This window comes from Aedes albopictus, chromosome 3, assembly GCF_035046485.1.
Source record: "Aedes albopictus strain Foshan chromosome 3, AalbF5, whole genome shotgun sequence".
Lineage (NCBI taxonomy): Eukaryota > Metazoa > Arthropoda > Insecta > Diptera > Culicidae > Aedes > Aedes albopictus.
This window is the reverse complement of record NC_085138.1, coordinates 228,367,794-228,389,472: the sequence shown is the minus strand read 5'-3', so window position 1 is coordinate 228,389,472 and position 21,679 is coordinate 228,367,794. Positions and strand designations below refer to the sequence as shown.

Sequence of the window (21,679 nt, the reverse complement as noted above, 5' to 3'; positions counted from 1 at the left end):
AGGGTCACATTGAAGCGATCATCGACTACATACGTGTTCGATAATGATTACCGGAACGAAGTCGATACATTACCGATCTATCCAATCAGTAGATTCGGATTTTTTCACTATCTTGTTATTGTGTTCCAAACTCTCTGGAGTTTCGTCTTGTTCAAACTGCAGCGTTATAGGGTTTAGCATCAAACATTTCAACTAATATATTTTTTTCCTAAATATAAATGCACAAAATTGCCATCACAGTTCCTTCCTTCGAAGTCACGTCCAAACACTACTCATTATTATGTCAATAGCATTCCACCACCACCCAACGAAATTCGCAATGCCCATTGTTGCCATTTTTTGATAACGCCGACTACGACGAGGCTCCTCTTTGGCCACATTGTGTATAAAATATGCTCTTTTAATTTGATCGCGTTAGACCAGGCGGCTCTTCGAGGCCAGGATTTTTACGACCGATTCACACCCCTTCTCCTACGGCGTAGAAGCCCGGTAATGACAGACGATGATGGACTCGGTTTTGTGAATTCTATTAAAGTCATCTTTTTTCAGCTATTAAATCATAAATGCGGAACAGAGCTCTGCAACCATTTCGTTTCGAGAAACTGTTTGTTTGAGGATCGTAAAACTTGAACCGGGTCTCTCGGGATGGCTCTGAAAAAAAAAACATGGACGCTTCGGTGCGATTCGTGGTCATAAGGCCTGCCGGTCGAGTTGCGCAGGCGTCCAAAGTCGTCATGGTCAGTGACCATCGTTCAACACCTTTTTATCTCTATCAATGAATTTACAGTCTCATTCGAGACTGGGTTTTGCGGTGCTCTCTCGTTGGCCACCCATTTTTTTTTTTCGGGTGAATATTTTAATTAGCGGCGATTATTATTCTTCCCTCGGTTGTTGGAAAAGACGACTGGTTTGACCACCCCCGTCTGAATCAAGGGAACCAAACAACCGGCGAAAACCAAACTAGAAAACTTCAGCCCATGACGGATCACCCGGAGATTTTTGGTGCTTTCCCTCTGACTGACTTTTATGACAACGAACGTAGAAAACCCTAAATTTTTGTGCGGCCGCCGTCGTCGCGCAAAGTGGCTCGTAAATTATCCACCACTTGGTGTCGGAAATATTCGACTCTTTTCGCTGCGAAACAGTTGCTGTTGGTCACTAACAACCTCGACCACCATCGCTTTGCGGGAGAATCCCAACGAACGTTAGATCTTAATTAAATTTTCCACAAAGGCGAACTTTTGCGACTACGGGTCTGTTGAGTTGGCCTCCACGAAACTCCTCTCTGGTTGTTCGAGAGTGAATAACATGCAGTTTTGGGAATGAGTCATGGCCGGTTGGTGTTCTACATCCAAGCTTATTTATTGCGTTGCCTAAGTGGATCATTTTTCTTTCCGATTGTAGTTATCTTCGTACAACTCAATTCGAAGCTGCGGTTGTTTTAGTAATTTTAAACTAAAACGCTGCCTGAGTTAACTTTGGTTGGTTTGTATTTTTCTAATAGAAACTAGATGCTAGAAACTACTTGTTATGAAAACAATGGCATCTCTTAAAGGCTTTGGATGCGGACTTGTCTCAGATCAACACCGTACCCTACCCTGCTAACAAATACTCCTGCCAAAGACTGGAAATGCAGAGGATCCCCACGTCACGGTAAGGCGTGACCCCACAACCAACTTCCACTACCTTTCAACATTCAAACCATCATCGTCGACGTTGTCGTCGTCGTCGATCAGCAGTCGCAAAAGTGTGGCGCCCTGTCTGGTAGTTCCTCGAAGCAATGGGATACCGCACAGCCCTACTGCTGGAAACGAGTAAACGACACCATCAGAGAAAGAGAGACCATGCAGCAAACAACGAGAGCAAGCGATTGAGTGATTTCTGCCCTGAAGGCACACCTCGGCCAACAGGATAATTCAAATTGTTTTATTTAAACACATCATCATCATCAACATCGGGTCCGTCGTTGTGTCGTGGTCTTGGTCAAAATAATCTGCTGTTGAAGCCAAAGTGTCTCAAACATGCAGCAGGGTGGAATGCCTGAGCCATCATTAACCGTCATCATTCGGAGCTTGTTGTTGCTGCTTGGGCTGACCGACCACCCGACGAAGGTTCAAAACTGCTGCTTCGCAGGGTTGAAGTAGTGGGATTCAAGAAACTCTGACATGTCAAAGCTGTATAATTAGTTACTTATGTTAGACGTCACTAATTCAAGCACGATCGCCATCTCTAATCTGGACACCGAAACCACACACTTGTCACTTGCTCTGAGACATCTCCAATTCCAGTTACCACAGTTGTGTTCTTCCCGCCAGCGATCATCAGCTGATACGATTCTGCGTATAAATTGGAAAAAAAGTTCTTCTGAAACTGACCTCTTTGCATACACGACTAGGCTACTAGCAATACGCCTCTCGAACTCTCGGTATTTCCGAAACACGCATTCTGGAGGGCGCTCGAGTGTTCAAGCAATGCAAGATAACGACTGAAGAACCCAGTTAGCAGTAGCTGATCCTTCAGGATACCGCGGATATATCACATTCCCCATATTTCACTCTGTTGGATCGAAATGGGCCTCAGGTAGCCGGTGTCCCTCTGGTGCGAAAGTCATGGTCCAACCAGAACTAGGGAATATCCGCCGGTGCTCGATGACAGACTTCTCCAAATCAAAGAGAGTGACCCAAAATCATCACGAAGGTGTATTGATTTAGTATCAAAACGCTGAAGAAATGAATATTACATTACATACATTTATTTGCTCAACACCAAATTTGAGAGAAGACAATAGTACGACACAATACTCGCTTAGTGGTTGCCGCTCTCCATCCTCGGTCGCGCCCAATGCTCGCCAGGTAACGCTCCACCTGATCCTCCCATCATGTTCTCTACGCTCCACACCTTCTTGTACCAACCGAATCAGTCGCGAACACTAACTTTGCAGGGATGTTGTCCGACATTCTTGCAACATGCCCTGTCCACCGTATCCTTCCGGCTTTGGCCACCTTCTGGATGCTGGGTTCGCCGTAAAGTGCAGCGAGCTCGTGAATCATCCTTCTCCGTCACACACCGTTCTCCTGCACACCGCCGAAGATCGTCCTAAGCACGCGTCGCTCAAATACTCCGAGTGCTTGCAGGTCCTCCTCGAGCATGGTCCATGTCTCGTGTCCGTAGAGGACCAACGGTCTTATTAGCGTTTTGTACTTGGTGCATTTAGTGCGTGGGTGAAGCTTTTTAGACCGCAGCGTCTTCTGCAGCCCGTAGCATGGCCGACTTCCGCTGATGATGCGCCTTCGATTGTCTAGCTAGTATTGTTGTCAGCCGTCAATAAGGATCCGAGGTCTATCGTAGCATTACTGCTCAAACGAATCCGGTCGTGTTTGGTTCCGCCTACCAGCATGTACCTACTTTGTTTTTGAGGCATTCACCACCTGTCCAACCTTTGCTGCTTCGCGTTTCAGGCGGGTGTATAGATCAGCCACCGTTCCAAATGTTCTGTCAATAATGCCCATGTTGTCCGCAAAGCACACAAATTGACCGGATTTTGTGTAAATTGTACCTCGCCTGTTGAGCCCGACTCGTCGCAACACACCTTCCAGAGCAATGCTGAAGAGTAGGCATGAGAGTCCGTCACCTTGTTGCATTCCGCGGCGAGATTTGAATGAACTAGAAAGTTCACTCGAAACCCTTACGCAGTTTTGCTTTAATCAGTCTAGTCAGCTTCCAAAGAAAGTCGTTTTCGTCCATGATTCTCCATAGCTCTCTCTCTCTCTTCTTGGCGTAACGTCCTCATTGGTGTAGGGTCCACTTCCGGAAGCAACTCTCGCAACGGCAAACTCCAGCTCTCCAGTTCAGATGCTTTCTCCGGTCGTCCGGATTCACCAGACTTCGCACAGGTCCGCTGTCCGTCGTCCGCCGACGCTCCACTTTTTCTCGCAACTGTCACTCTACACGCTCATTCGTAACTGCTCAATTCGCATCATCTACACACTCAATGTAAACATAGAGAGTGCATGCCAGTACAAACGCTACAATTGGGACAAAGCCTGCTTCTCAGCTTAGTGTTCTATGAGCACTTCCACAGTTATTAACTGAGAGCTTCCTCTGCCAATGACCATTTTGCATGCGTATATCGTGTGGCAGGCACGAAGATACTCTATGCCCAAGGAAGTCAAGGAAATTTGCTTTACGAAAAGATCCTGGACCGACCGGGAATCGAACCCGTCACCCTCAGCATGGTCATGCTGAATACCCGTGCGTTTACTGCCTCGGCTATATGGGCCCATGATTCTCCATAGCTCTGCGCGGTCGAAACTGTCGTATGCCGCTTTGAAGTCGATGAACAGGTGCGTTGTGACCTGGAATTCACGGCATTTTTGGAGGATTTGCCGTACGGTGAAGATCTGTTCCGTTGTCAACCGCCCATCGATGAAGCCGGCTTGATAACTTTCCACAACTCATTCGTTTTAGGTGACAGACGATCGAAAATGATCTGGGATGATACTTTGTAGGCAGCATTCAAAATTGTGTTCACTCTGAAGTTCTCACATTCCAAATGGTCGCCTTTCTTGTGAATGGGGCAGATTAGCCCTTCTTTCCACTCCTCCGGTAGCTGTTCGGTTTCCCTGATCCTGACTGTCAGCCGGTGCAGACAGATGCTGCGATACCATCCTTATCAGCTGCTTTGTTGGTTTTGAGCTGGTGAATGGCATCCCTAATTTCCCTCAGCATGGGAGTTGGTTCATTTTCGTCCTCCGCTGCACTGGCGCCGTCGTTTCCTCCGTTGCCGCGGTCTCCCGTGCCTACGTTCTTCATGCCATTCAGGCAAGAGCTGCTTCCATCTTTCGATCACCTCACGTCCGTCCATCAAGAGGCCTCCGTCTTTATCCCTGCATATTTCGGCTCGCGGCACGAAGCCGTTGCGGGATGCGTTGACCTCCTGATAGAACTGCCGTGTTTCTTGGGAACGGCACAGCAACTCCATTTCTTCACACTCCGCTTCTTCCAGGTGGCGTTTTTTCTCCCGAAAGAGGCGGGTCTGCTATTTCCTCTTCTGTTTGTAACGTTCCACGTTCTGTCGGATCCCTTGCTGCAGTATTACCGCCCGCGTTGCATTCTTCTCCTTCAAAACTGTTCTGCACTCTTCGTGAACCATTCGTTCCGTCAATTCCGTTCCACTTACTCGATGATGCTCTCGGCTGCGTCGTTGATGGCTGCTTTCACTGCAATTTAGCGCAGTCCTCAAAAGGGGCCTCATCGAGCTCGCCCTCGTCTGGCAAACGGCCTTGAGATTCTGCACGTATGCTGAGGCGACATCCGTTCGTTTTAGTCGCTCTATGTTGTATCGTGGCGGTCGCTGGTACCGTACTTTGTTGATGACGGAGAGTTTTAAGTGCAGTTTGACCATCACTAGGTAGTGATCGGAGTCGATGTTGGCGCCACGATCGGGCCTGACGTCGATAATGTCGGAGAAGTGTCGTCTATCAATCAGAATGTGGTCGATTTGGGATTCCATCTACTGTGATGATCTCCAGGTGTAACGATAAGGGAAACTGTGTTGAAAAAAGGTGCTACGTATGGCCATATTTTTGGAGGCGCGGAATCAATGAGTCGTAGTCCATTTTCGTTTTTCTGCTGGTGGGTGCTGAACTTTCCAATCGTCGGTCTGAATTCCTCCTCCTGGCCTACCTGAGCGTTTAGGTCTCCTATGATGATCGCGACGTCGTGGCTTGGACAGCGGTCGTACTCGCGTTCGAGATACGCATAAACTGCGTCCTTGTCATCATCAGTACTTCCCGAGTGTGGGCTGTGCACGTTTATTATGCGGAAGTTGAGGAATTGACCCTTAATTCTCAACATGCACATTCTGTGCACAGTTGAGCTTAGAGTCCTCGGACGTTGATCAGCCGCCCCTACCATGCGGATCAGACGCTGTTGTGAGCCGCTTCTCCTGGAAAACAGACGCTCAAGTTTGTAGAAGCAAACCCGCCCTTCCCTGTCAGCCTACAACCAACGTTCCCACCGGGCGGTGCTGGTTACCCGATCTTCCCTAAGGTTGCTCGTAGTTTCCAGCCGGTACCACGTGGAGGTAGGGATAGAAGTTGCTGGGCAGAGGCTAGTGGGTCACAATTGCGCAACATACTCAGCCTTTTCCGTGCCAAGAAATGAACATTGCCGACAAATACCTTTCTTAGTTAGGTCTTACGACATCATCGTCCAAACAGAAACGTGGTTGGACTCAAGAACTGTCTGTTCAGGTTTTTGGCACCGAATACGAAGTTACCCACTGCGATCGTGGAATCGTGTTCAGTTCTACGCCTACAGCGGACGCAGATAGTCAAGTCAAGGCATAGATGCGCCCGTCTAGTGAATTGATGAAGATTCCAATCGAGTCACATTTCCTAATGATAATTCACACACAAAAATTAACTGCTGTATTGGAAATCTGATTAAAATAATGCATCAGAATGCATACTTCATATCTTACCTTTTCCCACCACTTTCAACTCAATGTAATAAATTTGCAGAACGCAAAACATTGATATGGACTCAGCTTCATCCCTGGATCCTCAACGTGGCGCTAACGCCTGACGACCGACGCCCGTGAACGAAAACGCCGGACAACATCGCGCTCCCTCTCTCACCTCGTCATCTTCACGCCATGGCGCTGTCATGGCAACGCATGGTTTACTTTTCTGCATCTACTGCCAGTGCATGATGCAGCACTTGATTCCACGGTTACACCTCTGGAACCTGGGACCTCCCGGTACCTCAACCAGTGCAGTGCTGCAGTGGCAGTCGTGGCCAGTGAGAGGAAGCTTCAGGGAAGATACTGTTCACTGTCTGTCTCGTTGTTGTTGGGTCTCGTTGACGAAAGCCTCAATTCCAGCGGCGTGGCGCGCAGTTGAGCTGTCTGGCTCTGGGTCGTCGTTTTTTCCTTCACCTCGCCACCTCGATCGACCTTTACAACTACGGTAACACGATGTCCCCCTTCCTGCTCCCCATCTGCGTACGTAAATCGCGCATAATAGATTGCAGAAACGGTAGCCTCAGGCGGCAGGAAGCATAATTTTTTGGGAACAATTCGGGAAAAAAGACGTGTGTGGTTAAGCAAACACAACAAATTATGAAACATTCACATGATGGGATATTTTTTCGCGAATGATGGTAAAGGAATGCTTGGAATTGGTATATAGTGATTTTTGTTGGAGTGCTGATATTAGACGGCGATAATTACATTAGATCTTGAAATATACGAAATGTTTAGATAAAATAAACAATGATTTCCTCGAAATTCAAATTATTTTCTGCCTACGGAAATTATAAACTTTATGGGTTATGTAGGGTCTGGGACCGTTTGGGCAGAAGCACTTATTTTGGGCACTTGCTTGCTAGATACTGTGCGTATCTGATCGTGGCTCAAAAATCAAGTGAATCGGTACAAAATTGACTGAGTTATAGCAGCAATTGCTCAAAATAGATGCTCCTGCCCAAATGGTTCCAGACCCTATGCAGTTTTCATACTTTCGAAGTGAGAGGTTCGCTTTCCCATGAGAAAAATACACTCTTATGTACAACAACGAAGTTCAGACCAGTTCAGTTTAGTTCTTAACCTGATCGAAATTCTAACTCAACCCAATTCAGCTCCAATATTTGGGTGTTGATTGGATTTAATAACCGTCAAACTGTTCTCGTGAACTCACGTCCGAAAAATGCCAAAAGCGTCGGAAAATGATCCAAAGAAAAACAAACAAAATACACGGCGTAGAATTGCGTGAAGGTAGCTCGTCTTGATCGGAGTAATTTTGCAAACAACAGCACCAGGAAAGTGAAAAGGTGCATGGTTCCAAAAAAAGGAAAAGAAAAAAGCTATGTTTTTCTACACCACACCACCTCGTGCTCGTCATCATCAGCGCCCTAACAACGTTGTTGGCGATCAAGCTCTCTGTCTGTCCGTTCGTCTGTCTCTCGTCATTGTCTCGTCCACTGCTTGGGCATCGGTCGGACGCAGCAGTCGATAAATGCCCCGAGGGAAGTCAATGGAATGTCCGGGCCAGGGTGGAGGTTTGGTGGTCACAGTACCTACACCATGCAGGGAATCGTGAGCCCCCGACCTGGGACCTGGGAGGAGACGTGCAAAAAAATGCATGCTACCAGACACTGACCACGACCAGGCTGACTGACTGACTGACTAACCGGACCATGAATATTCATAACCTATAATAACTATATCAGCATTACTGCCAATAGCGTTAATAACAACAATAACCCGAAAAAGTAAGGCTTGGAGATTCTGGGATGGAGATAGGCACGGAACGGTCGGAGGAGCAGGTGAGAATGACGGGGAATTATAGGAGTTGAACTTGAGAGCAGTGAAAAAGTTTGGAGCTTTGGCATTGAAATGAATTGGGAAAATTGCGGAAAATCATGAGAATCAATAAATGTGTGTTTTTGAAGAAGGTATCATAAGTGTTACTATGGGACCCAAAAAACCGAAACAGCAAAAGTACAGGCTATCATCAAGACTATCAAGAGCATTCTGAAGGTCCAGTTCTCGATTGGTTCAAACTGTTTTTGCTGTTTTCAATTGACGAATTAGAAGATAAATTTGTGAAAAAAATATCACTTGTTTTGTTGGGATTCAAACCCACAACTCCATATCACTAGTCTGGCGCTTTAACCAATCAAGCCACAGAATAAGTTACGATTCTGTGAAATAAAAAGTCAGAAACGTTAGGTAACAGCCCAACAATTACAGCTGGGTTCAAATGTATTAAATGCAAGATAAATTGTAATCATTATTAGTTAGGCTTAGTATGTTCTTATAGATAGCCAAATGGCATCTTCAAGCATTTCTAGTTGATTTTAACTTAATACGTAGTTCATTTTAAACATTTTATGAGAAAATTACAGTGTCTTCAACTTCTCACGTACAATTTGTTTACACCAGGTGTTAAAATTGCCAATATAATGCCTTAATCAGACATCTCAACGCTCGTCCCCCTCTAGTCACACCGGGCCCAAATCGTTCGCAAATTGTTACCTTTCCGACAGCAATCAATCCTCTGTTCATTTGCAAATGTAAAATTGAATCTTCTGCTTTGCGAACTAAATCTGCCGTATAATTACGTGGATTCGCCGACAGACGCGAAGCGTTCCAACTCTCGTTAAATTGCACACCTTCTTCTTCTGTCTCATTTGTGCGCCCAGCACACGCTTGTGTGTGTCTCTCTCTCTGACTTGGGCGAAGCTGTTAACGACGATGAGCACAACGACGGCGACATGTTAATTGTGAGGAATACTAGAGGTATGTGAACACCGACTACGCTGACATGTAGACAACACCTTTGTACTCTGCGGTTGGCGTTCCCTTCGATCCGAACTACTGCCAGTGCCAGGGCGAGAGAGCGCGATGCGGAGCAACCTAAGTAATCATTATCAATTAGTGCAAACAAATTAATCACACTCTCCTGCAGCTAAATCATTATCGCAAAACAACAGATATTCAAGTTACTAACCATTCTCAGTCGACGTCGTCGGCCCGCAGAAGCTCTGGAACGGCTTTGATGAAGCTTTCTCACTGCAACCCAGACTGCGATTCTCCCTGGAAGCCGCACGGCGGTAGCAATGCAAACCGGCAGCGAAGTGTAAAATTTGATTAAAAATACACCAACTGTTCTGCGCCACAAATGGCAGCTTGGTCTGCGCTAACAACCTCAAAAGGGGTGTGGGACGAGAGAGGTGCTGCATACAATCACATTCGCACATTCTCTTCTAGACCGACCGGCCGGTAATTCTCATGCACTTGGCACTCATTAGCACAGGCGCCTGAAAACCAACCTTTTGGCGGGGCCCCCGCTGCTGTCCCAATCCTGTTGTGCCCAATGATCGTGTCTTCTTCGCGTCGATTCGGGGGAAGTGCGGCGAAAATTGAGGCAAAATCAGCTCGCTTTCCAGCTGACCATTACTGATCGCATCACGTACGGTGGTTCCAGTTGAAGTGGATTGTGGTCATAATTCCAAGCTTCATATTGAATAGCAGAATGACACTGCAGACTCAAGTAGGGGATTCTGGGGTAATACGCACCAGTTAAGGAAGATGCGTCCAAATGCATATAAAAGGACAATATTTTATTGTTTTATTGCATGCATTCATTGCAAATACTTGCATTCTAAGCGATCTCGAACAAAACTTTGGCCTTAATATAGTATAGCTTTTGAAAATAACGTTTTTTGTGAAGACCAACATTACGGCTTCGTATGTTTATGCGGGGCAGTATGCACCCATGCTCGGGGTAAAATGCACTACAACAATGGGGCAGGATGCACTCAAACAAAGGGGCAAGACGCACCACAACATTGGGGCAAGATGCACTGTCGAGTTTATAAATATTTTCCCTTTTTAGAGAAAATGCATGTTTTCTAAGGTTTTAAGACGAATAATAGCTCAATTTCATTTGCGATTACTTACACAGTGCTCATAGATATGATTACAGCTTGTTTTCTATAGGTGCGTTTTGCCCCAACAAATGGAGTGCATATTGCCCCAATCAAGAGTAAAAAATAAAATTGTTTAAAATATATAATTTATGTACATTACTGTTTATTTTATTATTTCTACGCTTAGTATTACCCTCAATTAACTGAATAAATACAACAGCTTAAGATATTTGGTCGGTTTTCACCATCAAATCGTTCGACAAACGATCGGAAAAATTACATCAGAAACCTGCGTTTTGATTTAATTCATTTTTCTTACTAATTACGTAACGCAGATATGTAAAATTTTCCAAGTGCTCATTTATAAGGACGTTCTATTAGACTGGCAAGGTTTCAAAGCTCCAAAACCGATAATTTCTGAAAAAATCAAGGGGGTGCATTTTGCCTCGACAGTGCATATTACCCCAGATGCCCCTAACACACTTGTCACAGAAGAGTCACGGCGGTGCAGGATTTTGTTGCGCAGAAATCACTGTAACTTACTTCTAGCAAGAAAGTATTTATTTGTTGGCAGCAAGTCACAGTGATTTCTGCGCAACAAAATCCTGCACCGCCGTGACTCTTCTGTGACAAGTGTGTTACTTGGGGAGAGTTCTACTAATTTATTTTTTATTATTTGAATATGGTACGCCAATCGTGTTCTCTGCGTTCTTATTGTTCCAACCGGATCATCAGCGAACACCGAATTTGCAGCGTTATTGTTCAGCACGATCGCAACATGCCCTGCCAACCATAATCGATGTGGTTTCCCATCGGCAGCTTCCTCCACTTATTTGCACTTATTTCTTTGCGTTAAGAATTCGCCGGACTGATTTTCTTCCGGTATCTCCAATGCATCACCAGCAACTTCTTCATCTTCTTCTTTGGTAAAAACGCGAATTCTACTGGATTCTAAAAAAGATTTCGTTCCAGTTTCTACCGCAGTTCATAGAATAACACTTTACAGCCGAAATTTCTCACACTCGATACGTTTGGTTTCCGGGGCGCTTCCCACCGCCCATAAGGTGTTTGTTTCATGTTCTCGTCGATGAGGAAAAGTGCATAGCCATTCAGCAGAGCCTGTCCTCAGATATGCAGGTTGATTCCAAAAACCTTCATCATCCCTTGGCCTTCTCGACGAGCGTCCTATGCAGTCGTTCGCTGAGCTCATTCTGTTGTACGGGACGGTTCAACCTAAACTTGATTATTCCTGCAAAACTTAAGGAAACGCGTATGTTTATGATGCTCTCCGTTGTCGTACCGGAGTCGGCAAATCTTCTGAACAAATTTCACCGTGATCCAGGTCTCCTACTCCTCCTCAATTATCGCAAAACCGCAGTTACATCAACCACAAACGTCCACAGGTCACACAGATTTATCTAAAATTACACAGTTTTTTTCATCTTTCTCCTACACTGCCCATAACTGCATAACAGTCACATTCGACAAAAGTAGGCATTGTACAAAATAGAGTTTAAAGTTTGAAACATGCGCTAGTAAGGAGACGATACGAAATTTCAAAAATTTGTCAATAATTTAAATTTTATCCTTTTACAATGAAATTTTCTACAGCTCTTCTTTTATGCTGGACGAATAGTTAAAAAAATTATCAGACCAAAATATGATTGATATTACGCTTTGACACCAGTGTGTATTTCCAGTGTGACTGTTATGCGGTTACATTCATAAATTTTAGCCAATGAGACAAAACGACTTGGTATTTGTTTCACATTTTGCAGAACAAACTTAAAAAGTTCATTTGGGTGGATGAAAGTACTGATGATTGGGAGATGATCCCCGGTATTAACTCAATATTGGCAAAAAATGCAAATGTTACAATTATGCAGTTATGGGCAGTAACAGATGTGTGATCACAGATTTTTATGAAAATAAAAAAAATACGATGTCTAGGATTTAAGAAAATCGATATCGAATAAATAATAATCAGCACGTGGCCGAAATAGGCCCCCCTGCTCAAATGATCCCAGACCCTCGAGGAACACCTACAAGGTTTCCCAAGAAATTCCTTGGGAAGTTTCCAAAGAACCTATTGACGAAATCCTGGGCAACACCTGGAGAGATTTTCAAAGAACTCCTTCCGGAATTTCCGAGAAACTCCTACAAGATTTCCTATGGAACGGGTGGAAATTACCGAGGATCTTCTGCAGGAATTCTCAGAGAGCTCTTGGAGAAATTTCCGGGGAACTTCTGCAGGAACTCCCTGGGAACTCTGAAGAAATTTTGGTGGCTTAGTGGAAATATTTCTGGGGAACTCCTAGAGAAATTCCTAGGAACATTCTGGAAGAATTCTCAGGGAAATCCTGGAAGGATCCATACACAATTGTTGGATGACTTTTTGAGGAAATCTTGGATGATTTCCCGGTGAATTGCTAAAGTTGATTTTGTGGAAGTCCTGGAGAGAATTTCTGGGGAGGAATTCTTGGGGAACAGATTTTCTGCTGAAGGTCCTGGAAGTATTGCTGGGGAAGCAATTGAGGGATTCCCGGAAAATTCTGAGCGAAAATAGGCGGGAAACTCCTGAAGGAATTCATTGTATTGAAATTGTCGGGAAACTCCTAGAGGAATTCTTGGACAACTTGGAGAGCAATTTCTGATTTAAATTTGGAGAAACTGCCTAAGAACTTCAGGAAAAATGTTCTGGGATCTCCTGGAGGAATTCCTGGGGAACTCCTGTTAAAAGATTAAATATCGACACAAACAAACCGGCACCGGCAAGGTTGGCGGTTCTGTACCATGGCGCTTGGTTTCTTCCGACTCTTTCTTGCCGACTGTTGGGTATTTCACAAATTGGAGCGATAGGTTATCTTTGAGCATAGTCTCGATTGCCGGTACGACTCCGGAATACACAGTGACATACGTCAGTAGCAGATGGCAAACTAGGTCCAAATCGTCCAGGAAAGCGCCAGTCAATCGATATTCAGGATTTTCTTCGAAACTCAGCTACAAAATCCCCCGCTCCAAGTGCATCTGGCTTGCAATGCCCGAATATGCGATTGTAATACAGGGCTTCCCAGATATCTTTGAGAAACTGCGTGTCCAGAATGAAGGCATTCGAGCTGCGTATCGTGGATCCTCGACACCAGCAGGGGCTTACGTCGGTTGTGTTACTTCATTTTCTGCGTTTTTGTCACCCCGGACGATCATATCCTCCAATTTCGATGCATACGTCTGGATATACTAGTCGAGCTCATGCTCTTCCAGGAGTATTAGCGGTGGTGGCAGCACATGATATAACTTTTGGTTCTACATACATTCCCAAAATGTTAAAACAACGACACTCCTGATTACTTTTCGATCAGGACGCGTAGATTCACAAACTGAACTGGTTTTGGATATTCCCAGGAAGAAATTCTTCAGGAAACCGCAATTAACGTCATAAAAATGGAATATTTATTGTAGAAAACGTATGTTAATTCATTTATTTTATTTTGTCCTGATTTGATGCTCGTTCCCAAGCAACACACATGTCTCAAAGAAGTGTCGACAGCGCAGGTTTTTGGTTGGACTCGAGTTATTTTTAAGTTATTCTGCCTTTGGGTAAAAATTACATGAATGTAGCTCTTATACAACCAAACCCAGCGCTGTCGACACTCCTTTGCGACATGTGTGCTGCTTAGATTGACGCAGAACAAAATCGGAAAATGTAAAGAATAAGTTTGTTTCACTCAACAGTGCGCGGGAAACTTGGAGAAGACGATGGTTGATGAAAGTGGTTTGAAAGGATTGGCGGTTAACGGTGTTACGGTGAGTAAATTCTAGAAAGCTAAGCTCGACTCGATGGTAGGTCCAACACCAGTTGAATAGTTGTTGGTAAAGTAGGGCTTAAAGCTCCATCGGTGCACAGAATACGGGCGTTGAACTGGTTGACGTCGTCGTTCATGAGGAAGAATCAAAGGGACTTACAGATTCTAAAGTAGTCGGCAGTGAACTGCAGCCGTTCCTTGTCTTGGGCAACGATCAGATGCTTATTAGTACGAGGGTTCCAGGATGCGGATCCATGGAAGGCGAGCTAAAGATGGCATCGGTACATAGGGATACAGCCATATCTTGCGACGATTTACGAATGACTAGCTTTATGAGTAGTTTCTTCCCGACGAGCATAAGGTCGTCGTTGCCACGAATAATAACCTGCCAGAAACCAATAGTTGGAATTATATGAAACCGGTTTCCTGATCAAAGGCAGTGCCAGTAATTACATTCAAAAGAGTAAAGCAGTACGATACAAAATCTGGATCGGAGTGCATTAGTGGATGATTTACATGCAACGTTAGATCTTTTCCAGTAACGTAGCTGGTGATCCCTGGCATAACAGTGCTTATATGTATATTTGTTATGATAATGTTGGTGTACGGCGAGTGACGGCGGACAATCTTCTGTGGGAAGTTGATTTCCAATACTACCTGATCCGTGTGAGCATCGTAGACAAATATCTATGGGGGGACATATAAACTTCAAAGTCTTACATGGAGGGCTAAACGCTAAAGGCAACTGCCGAAATTGATCCGGATACGGTGGATCGACGCCAGTCCAATCTGAAACGAGACTAGCGAAGACGGTCTACTTTTACTCCTGTTTGTCATTCCTTCTTGTTTTGGTCTGTGTTGACGTTATTTTTTGGGCTGCAGTTTCAAACTCGTACGTGAACGTAGCATTCGCATTATGTACCTTGTGCAATACCCAAGCAACCAAAAGTTCGGATAAAATAGCATGTTTGTGCTTAATCAGCTATTCGAAGGAAGATGAATAGCATTCTATTCAGCTCACTTTTTAAGTAATTAACCGAACTTGAGTTCACAAAAAATACACTTGTGTCGCTGAAAAAAACGCTATTTAGCTTAAAAATAAGCTTTGAAAAATTTAAAAAAAAATGTTTAGCCCTCAAAAGAAATTTATTATTAAGAGACATTAGTTCATTCGGAATCCAAATTGACTAATACCTTGAAATATTTTTTTATGTTGTTTACTTACTGAGATTTGAACTCGGGTTCTCCTCGTTGAAAGCCAGTGCCTAACCACTACTCCGTGTGTGTTTTGTTAGGCACTGTGGGATTTTACTCAATGCCCAAGTAACAATTTAAATTCCTTTTAGATTTGTTTATTTTTATGGAAGCTTTATCATAGCATGAAGAATTCATTAAACATTTATAGTTGTTTTTATCAAGAGAAAATAATCTCCGTTCGTATGCGGTTTTTAAGTTTTCTTCAAGTTAATTTTGAAAATTGCGGATAAAACAACTTGATTGCCTAAGGCATTTGATCTTATAATAAGTTTTAAGACGTATTTGAAGTTATTTTCAACACATAACATCAACAAACTTTATTAAAAGTTTATGCTTTGTTTATTCAAGTACAATCCATCTGAGTTATTCTCCTTTAAAAACTTCTTAAAGCTTTCAATCCTTATAATAAATTATGCAATGAATTGGCTTCTTTATGCAAATATAAACACTCAAACATTTTTGCTCACTGTTAATTTTAACGTTTTGGTGCTCAAAAGTAATCATATCGACGAAATATTCATTTTATAGCCAATCAAAAATGCGAGTAGCTTGCTGAGGTCGTCCAACCTTCAGCCAGTTACTCACACAGGCCAAAGCAGCTTGAATCGAAAATGAAATGGGTACTTACTGTGACTCTTCTCGTGCTTATGCTAAATGATGTAATACTAGTAAGTTTTAGAAATGCACTTATTAAATAGACAAAACTATAATAGAATCGGCACTTCCTGAAGCAAAATGTACAGAAACAACTTTCTAGCTCCAAACAGGTAAACAAACAATTGTCAGAGGCTGTTACTCTTGAATAAAACGAATAAGTTTCATTTAAGACGAACAAATCTGCCTTAAGATCATCACTAGTAAAAACAATCTTCAATAAATGCTGTAGATTTCATGCAAGGCGACTTGGTTCCATCATTGTTTTGAGGTGGTTTGGATTAAAGGTAATAACAATTGATGGCGGCTGCATGAGTTTTGTTTGCTTGGAACGGCAGCCATGTTTAGAAAGAATCGAAAAAGTGGCGTAGCCTTTTGTTTTTATATGAAATTTATGTCTTCGTATATTAATGTATGATATTATTTTTGAGGCGCTTTGTTATTTTCGTATGTTTTGGGTGGCATATCAACGACCAAGTGGGTATGGCACGGACAGTTTTGATTCCCTGTCATCAATGATCTGTCAGGCAATTTTGATGCATTAGCCATTTCAATTCGATGAAAATTAATTCGCAGTTCAATTAACATTTCATCCATGAAACAAAACTAGTTCGCATCTGCATAATGCTGAGGTAAAAGATTTCATTTATCATGCACTATTAGCATTTTTTAGAAAGACAGCTAAAAAATCAACATGCTTCAAGCTATTCTTGTTAAAGTTTTATGAAGTTCTTATAACCAATCATCAGTGTTAGTACATGAATACAACTAGTTTCAAAGCAGTCTTCAAAACCAGTCTTGAAGATCTCCTGCAGAGTGGGCTAGATTAGTCTTATGGATAGTTTATACCTATTTTATCTCGGATTTGCAGAACAAAGAGCTTTATTGCTAAGTTTTATTATTCAATCTTAGAAAATTCTTCAGGGTTGCCACAAAAGTATAATTGTTACTTGGGTGTGCTGATATCATATAGTAGAGCTCAATCAGGTTCGCGTGTGAACTTTTCTGGAACTTGGAATACTTTTTGAAGTCGAAAGTTCGAAAGAAGTTCACGTGGAATTTTTCGTGAACTTACACAGTTTGACGTTTTCAGTTTGTTGTGGCTCGCAGTGCAAAGCAATAAATTAGGACCAGTGTATCGACTTTAAGAAAAGATTATAAGTTTTCAGCTTGGTTTCCAGTGACTACGGTTGCGTCGATTACCGGCGCGCTGCAGCGACAAGTGAGACGGGGTTGTAAACATCCAGCAAAGCTGGAAAAATAATCCACATCAAAAAAAAAAATTCCGGCGGAATCCAAGGTGGAACAGTTGTCCGCTGCGGGGGCAGCCTTTGAGCCACTACACGGATGCTTTGCGTTGATTACAAGCACGTTGAAATATTATAGTGAAGCAAAGTGTACTTGTGAAATTAGCGCAAGCTGTGGCTGATGTGCTCGATATCCGAGTGATTTAATTGAATGAGAACTTCTCCCTGGCCCCGCTGTTGCCGAAGTTCAAGTGAAGTTCACTTTTGGTAAGGTTAATATTTATCCGAACTTTGAGTAGTAAGTTCAAAACAAGTTTGAAACAAGTTCGGAACGGATGATTTCAAGTTGTTAGAATATGTCCAAATGAACTATATTTGAGTTTTAAAGGCACGCAAAAGTTCAACATGAGTTCGGGTAATATTTGATTGAACTCGGTTTTAAAGTTCAACATAAGTTCTTTCTAAACCTTTTTTCGACTTTAATGTTTTTTTGAAGAGAAGTTAAAAGCTTGTACATGTTCTTCCAAGTTCATAAACAATACACGAGTAACTTTTTTGGAGAATAAGGTTGAACGAAACCGGAATTGAACCAAACTTGAACTTCTGAGTTCGTTCTTCAAGTGGAATCCGAACTTTTGGTTGCTTGGAATACGCCTTCAAAAAAAAAAAAACAAAAAAAAACAACACGCTGAACCCATGTTCTTTTGGAACCTCGATGAGTATGCGGCTGCTTCCGATGAATTCGAGAGATCAGCTGAGACAATGTACCGAACTTGCAATGGTAAATACCTTTTCGACATTGGAGTCTGCTCTAATTCTACGCTTCATACAAATTTCAAAATTTTTGGTATGGACAAAAGTCTATGGGGGGGGATGTGTTGGTGGGTTTCTGAGATGGCCAAAATTTGGTCTACGTGGTTTATGAACAGCCCCTGATGTAACCTGAAGAACAAACGATCATGTTTGCATTTGTTCGACAGTTTTACAATATTCTAGAATACGGTTTAATTTTCAAAACTTTTGAATCAATGTCTTGATCCGTTTTTGCCCGTTCCGATCCCATTGTGCACCGGCTGAGTAATCTGCACCGATCAACACAAAGGAACACCAAAGGTGCAATTCGCATTGTTACTCTGTTTTAAACTGCATTTCACCTGTTAATTAATTAGCTTGATTTTGTTTTAATTCAACATTAATGCTCTTGTTACCTCTTTTTTTGCGACTGTATGCCAAAGACCCATTCACCGCAGGGACCCCCGGATTGCCGCCCGACTGGGGTTTTATTTGCTTTGAGAATCATCCGGCGAAACGAACGAGCCTCGCACTCATATACACAGAGCAGAGGAGCCTTATTATCATCCATCAAACTGCACCACTCTGATGGGTACCGACTGGCCGACCGACCGACCGACATGCCATACTGATCATCACCACCCGTTCGCTACATCACATTGTCGTCGGCGTCGACAGTTGAGTGGTGCATGTTTTCGTTAACGATTTCTGATTCGAACGATGAGAGAATGTGTCGAAAAATTAAAAACAAATCTTCCTCGTTTATAAGCAGATTAACACCCATCATCACCGAACGAACGGTTGGCCTCTCTTGACAGTTACGCAGGGGTCCGAAAAGCAAGAGGTTACAAAATCGTGCTCAAATTTGGTTTAACAGATGAAAGCTTATCATGCGGAAAACGTACAAAGGATTGAGATATTCAGAACTGTACCGAGTTTAAATTTAATACTACTGAAGTTTCAAATTTATGCTAGAATTTCTCATCCGATTCGGGTTACGATCTAGTAAAAAAAGAGTCAACAAGTGCTAACGAACTTTCCAAACGAAACGGATCGGACTTCCAAACGAAACGAACCGTAATCGCTATCTAGCGTGACAGAGATTACTGCAGTGCAGTGCACTTCCGCGCGGGAGTAATTTCAAGTTATGTGGTTTGTGGCCTAAGTCAAGTGTCGCTTATTATTACGCATCGTCAGTTTTGACACTTGCTCGTTGTCACCGCCGCTGCCGTCATTATCGACTGCTGCTTAGAGACCCCATTTAGTGTAATCTGATACAGCGAGTTCAGGAGCGGAGATTGTTCCAGGGTATCGGAGACTGCTTATAGGCAAATGGCTTTGTTTATGACTTGATTTACGGCCACGGTTAGTTAGGGTTAACGAGGCAGATTCGAGTCTTACGATCGTTAATCGTTTATCGCGGTTCAGTGGGTGATATGTTTTTATTTGAATTACTGGAGATAGCAGTGTAAATAGAGAGAAACTCTTCTTCTTGGCGTAGCGTCCCAACTGGGATAAAGACTGCTTCTTGCCCTAGTGCTCAATGAAACTATCTGCTCTACCAACACCCGAACAGGAAGAACCGGGTAGTGTGGGATTACGGCCGTCTTCTACAACAAAAGTAAAAGCCAGGACTACTCTCTCCTCGATCCACTAAACAGCACTCTCATGGTTGCCAAACCCTTTGTCTCTCCGGAACCATGAAGAAGGCATTGCTTCAGAGAGGGACTACTGCACATCGTACCCTCAAGGTAAGCTGCGTAGCTGCAGCAACGAACATCGATGACTCGCTTTGGAGAGTCCATCACGGTAGCATGCTGGCGCTTAGCCACTTTCCCGAGTGGTCCTCACCACTCCCTTTGTCCTCGGAAGGCTGGCAGGGTCAACCCCACGACCGCGCTCAACTGTTTTTCAGGCATCAAGAACTGATGCCTACGTGCAACCAGATCTGACCTGCTGAAGGCAAAAGTAACACTACCCATCAAATCCTATCAGCTGCACCAGAGGGTTGCTGACAGTGGGGTCTCCAACTGCCCCGGCCCTTACCGGGGATTCCTTTCCATCCGCGGGCTCGGATCCAACCCAGTAGAACGACGCCACGACAGCAACGGCTCTCCGCGGCCACTTAATCGCTGTAAGGGTCGATTTCGAGCGTAGGGCACCTACGGGTATGACCTACGAAGCCGACTCCGAACCCCTGGACCACCTCTTGTACCGCATCTGAACTAGCCATTCTTCGAGTCCACGCGCCACATCCTGTAGCTGACGTGTCCGGAGTTGTGTTCTCCCCGCATGTGGCAAGCATGCGGTTATGCATTGCGCAAAACGTGTTGCGCCGTTTGCTCTAAACCAGCACAAACAGGGCATTCGGAAGAACCCGCATGCCCGAAACGGTGTAGTCAGGTGAAATGTGTACTTCCCCAAGGCGCCTATTAATCCAACTATCTACTCTCGGAATCAACCTATGGGTCCACCTTCTTTGGTGGAACTGTCCGGCGCGCGCTGCCATTTGACCATGGAGGCCATCCTGGTAATCCTGCGTATGCCTCCATTTCCCTCCTGATAAGGATACTGACCTATACTTGGGTACGGGAAATCGTAACGCCGGTCCTAGTACCGGGTAAAGATCTATAAATCGGCATTCAACAAAGTGCCTCAGTAGCCGACCTACTGATACCTACAATTCAGCGCAGTACTCAGTGCAACGGCAGCTGGAGAAACTTCAGAAGGATCTCCAGTAAAAATCTCAAAGAAGCTAATGGATGACACCAGAGCAAGTGATTTCAAGGTCGGTCAGCCAAAACGGATGATAGCGCTTCTGGCTATCAATTCTATTAACGACTAATCCATGATCCTTTCTTTCTTGCAATGTCTACCAGATAACCCGTGTGCATCAGTTAGCTCAGCCCACCCAGTTGCCGAATTCGGCATGATCTGAAGAAGTTTCCCGAACATAACACGGTGCGAAATTCTCCATGGCTCAAGGCTTCGCGTGCGATTAGACTACGTTTCCAAACGGCAAATTTTTGACAGGTTATCACCGCAATGACCGCCGCGCCGCATGGTTGGTTTATGCGAAGGAACGCCATGCCGCGAAGCTGTCGGTTTGTTAGATTTATTGCCCGGGGTCGGGTCAGACAAACATGGCACATCGTCAAGCGTTTTGAGTTGCGAGCGATATGCTACCGTTTTTGCGCACCTCGGACTTTGTTTTGTTTTGCGGGAGATAATCGAGACGGAATTTCTAATTTTGGCGCGGAATGATTTTTTGGTGTCACTTGGAAACTCAGTCAGTTCACTAACAATCCGTTTTTTTTTCGTTTTCTTTCTATTACAGACAAATGTTTCCGCAGATGAAATTTCGAGTGTCGGGACTAGATGCAAAAGCCAAGTACATACTGTTACTGGATATCGTGGCGGCGGACGACTACCGGTACAAGTTTCACAATAGGTAAGTGTTCCTCGGGAAAGACGTTCAAACTGGCAACT

General features: G+C 43.9%; 1 protein-coding gene across 3 annotated transcripts in view; it reads left to right on the top strand.

The window, feature by feature from the left end:
* The window catches only part of LOC115267440 (optomotor-blind protein-like), a 145,692-nt gene that overhangs the window by 115,557 nt on the left and 8,456 nt on the right, over nucleotides 1-21,679 (top strand). For all 3 annotated transcript variants that reach the window (XM_062859294.1, XM_062859293.1, XM_062859292.1), the window contains exon 3: nucleotides 21,528-21,641. In XM_062859294.1, the coding sequence (XP_062715278.1) occupies nucleotides 21,528-21,641 (114 nt within the window). The remainder of the gene's footprint in view (nucleotides 1-21,527; nucleotides 21,642-21,679) is intronic.